Raw genomic sequence first — 3,011 nt, 5'->3', positions numbered from 1 at the left:
CGTGTCGCGTCAAGCTTTTCCGGCTCCAGCAGGCACCGGTCACGGATCTGTCGACCGGAGAAGACCGGCCGGCAGGCACGTCACGTTGCGTGACGGGGTCGGCTACCGCCGGTACGGCACGGCAAAGCCGGGGGGCGGTCCACGGCTGCCGGCCGGCGACCATACGCGCGCGCCGGCCGGGCGGGGCGCGACCGCCCTACGTGCACTGCAGCGCAGCGCAGCAGCAGCCAGCAGCGGCTGACGATGTGCACTTGCCGTGTGCGTCGCTGCTGCCGTGCGCGCGCGCAAAAGGAAACGAACACTGTGTGCGCGCTCCAAGGTCGCCGCTCCCGGCATGCACGGGCTCACCTGCACTGAGAAAGTCAGAGACATCTCCACACGCAGGAAAAAACAGTGTGTTCCAATCAAATCACCAACTCAGGAATATTTTCTAGTAATTCCTGCGAAACTCTTGGATAAAAAGATTGTGTAGAGACATGAAAACACGAGAGCAGGAAAAACTCTGGGCGGATAAGATGAGTAACCGGCCATTTGTTGGGAATGTCACTTATCTCCCCGGCAAGCTGAACCACACCACGAACCGAAATCACTCAGGCTCATGAGGCCACATCATATGGACACGCCCAGAGACAGATGAGAGGAGACAGAAGCAAGGGACAGGTCAACGAGCGATTAATGGGAACCGCAGCCCTGTGACCAGACAGCTCCAACACCCATGTGACGCTTGTCCCGATAGCACCACCACATCATTAACGCAAATCCTAAAAACTAATCAGTGTACTCCTTGATCAATAATCCGTGTCAAAGCCGCGACACGATTCACAGACGTCCCTTAAGTAGAAAATGGAGTGACAAGTGTAACCTCGAATAGTTGTAGGGCACAAGGCAGCACTAGCACATGGGAGATTAACAGTGCTGAGAAGCGTGATTAACAGTTGATTGTACAAGGGTGCACTGGCAGCTAATACTAGTAGTAGTAGGCTAGGTCAATGCATGCATGCGCTAGCGCTAGCTAGGAGTCGTAATTATCAAGGGGTTAACGTCGCCCCCGGCGCCACGAGACGGCCGGAGGAGGTTTGCCTCCAGCCGCCGGTGTTGACTCGGGGAGGCTACGACGACGTCGGCCGGTCGGTCGGTCAGAAGAGGTCGAAGCGCTGCGTGTCCGGCTTGCGCGACGCCGGCGTCTTGCAGGACTGCGACCGGTGCAACGGGGCGCTGGGGACGACGGGTGGACGCGATGACCGGAGGAGCGCGAGGTTGAGGCTCTTGAAGAAGGGATGGGCCTTCACGTCGGCGGCGCCGTGGCGGGACCCGAGCCGGGCGGCGGGGTCCTTGGTGAGCAGGCGCGCGATGAGGTCCCGCGCCGCGGCGACGTCGGCGTGGCAGCCGGTGCCGGAGGAGGAGGTGGGGAAGGTGAGCGGCGCGCGCACTATGTTGCGGAGTGTGTCCTCGTTGGTGGCGCCCGCGAACGGGGTGCGGCCGTGGAGGAGCTCGTAGAGGAACACGCCGTAGGCCCACCAGTCCACGGCAGCGCCGTGCGCGCCGCCGCCTGCCACCTCCGGCGCCACGTACTCGTGCGTGCCCACGAAGGAGCACGACCGCGCCGACACCGGCTCCGCCACGAACCGCGGGGGAGACGCCGCGCACCGGCGACGGTGCCTCCGCCGCCTGAAACGTATCGGGAAGCAGGACGCGCTGCGCGGCTCCTCCTCTTCCTCCTCCTCGGGGACGGCGGGCTCCAGCGACGGCGACGACGTGGACTGGAGCGACAGGTCGAAGTCGGTGAGCATGATGTGGCCGTCGGCGCGTATCAGCACGTTCTCCGGCTTGAGGTCGCGGTAGACGATGCCCATCATGTGCAGGTACTCGAGCGCCAGGAGCACCTCGGCGGCGTAGAAGCGGGCGGAGGGGAGCGGGAAGCGGCGGGAGGGCATGCGGTGGCGGAGCGAGTGGAGGTCGCCGCCGGGGCAGAACTCCATGACGACGCAGGAGAAGCGCGGGGCGGCGTCGAAGTCGGCGAAGAGCGTGGGGAGGAACGGGTGGTCGAGGAGCCGCAGGATGCGCTTCTCGGCCGCCGCGCGCTCCAGCTTGTGCTTCTTGGCCACGGCGCGGCGGTCGATCACCTTCATCGCGTACATGCACGACGGGGCCTCCGCCTCCGCCGAGGCCCGGAGGCGGCAGAGGTACACGGTGCCGATGTCGCCGCCGCCGACGCGCCGGACGAGCCTGAAGTCCGCGGGGCCGAGCGGGGTCGCCGGGGAGGCCGCCGAGAGCGCGCGGATGGCCGCCCACGCCACGTCGCCGGAGCGGTGCGGCCGGAACGCCGCGGACGGGCGCGGGGAGCACGCCGCCGCCGACATGGCCGCGGACGGGGTGCAGTCGAAGGAGAGGCGGGAGAGGCTGGAGCAGCGCGCGAGGCTGCCGGCGCTGCTGGCCGAGCTGAGGCTCGAGTTGGGCGCCCCCGTGGACGACGCCGTGTCCAGGTCCGACAGCCCCTCCTCCGCCGCCAGAAGCAGCGTCCCCTCCGCGGGCGGCTTCCTGGGCACCGGAGCTCGCACCGCGGCCACCATCAAAACGCACGGGCGGCACCTTTCTCCTCGCTCGCTCGCACAGTGGCACACAGTGAGACGACGACGGAAGCTTCTTCTCCTCTCGCTCTGCTAGTGCTTTGTTGCTTGGACGGTTGTTGGGTCTCCGGGCGTTTTATACCAACGGCGACGAGGCACGCACGCCTCGATGACACGCGGGCCCGGCGTGCCCCGCCGGTCAGCGCCACCGGCAGAGGCTCGTCAGACGGTCGTCTGGCATGGGGACTAGGCCCGTGGGCAGTAGGGGCATGGCCGCCATTTCGCAGCGCCGTAAGAAATCTACTTTTTACCGTACTCCGCAAATCAAACTGGGTGTGGCCTGCGAATGGGTGGTTGCCAGATGGAGCGAGCGAGACAGCCACCCACTGGGCACCACCGGGGATTTGGGTTGGGTGTGCCGGTACGTGCCGGTGCATGCGACAT

At 65.7% G+C, this 3,011-nt stretch overlaps 1 protein-coding gene across 1 annotated transcript; it reads right to left on the bottom strand.

Annotated features, from left to right (window-relative positions):
• Positions 1 to 901: 901 nt before the first annotated feature.
• On the bottom strand, positions 902 to 2,651 carry LOC119298962 (protein kinase PINOID-like). The gene has a single exon (XM_037576269.1). The coding sequence runs from the start codon at positions 2,568 to 2,570 to the stop codon at positions 1,137 to 1,139; it is 1,434 nt and encodes a 477-aa protein (XP_037432166.1). The 5' UTR covers positions 2,571 to 2,651; the 3' UTR covers positions 902 to 1,136.
• Between the last annotated feature and the right edge of the window lie 360 nt (positions 2,652 to 3,011).

Source organism: Triticum dicoccoides, chromosome 5A (genome assembly GCF_002162155.2).
Source record: "Triticum dicoccoides isolate Atlit2015 ecotype Zavitan chromosome 5A, WEW_v2.0, whole genome shotgun sequence".
NCBI classification, from domain to species: domain Eukaryota; kingdom Viridiplantae; phylum Streptophyta; class Magnoliopsida; order Poales; family Poaceae; genus Triticum; species Triticum dicoccoides.
Note: the sequence above shows the minus strand (reverse complement) of the source record. Positions and strands in the feature narration are given on the sequence as shown.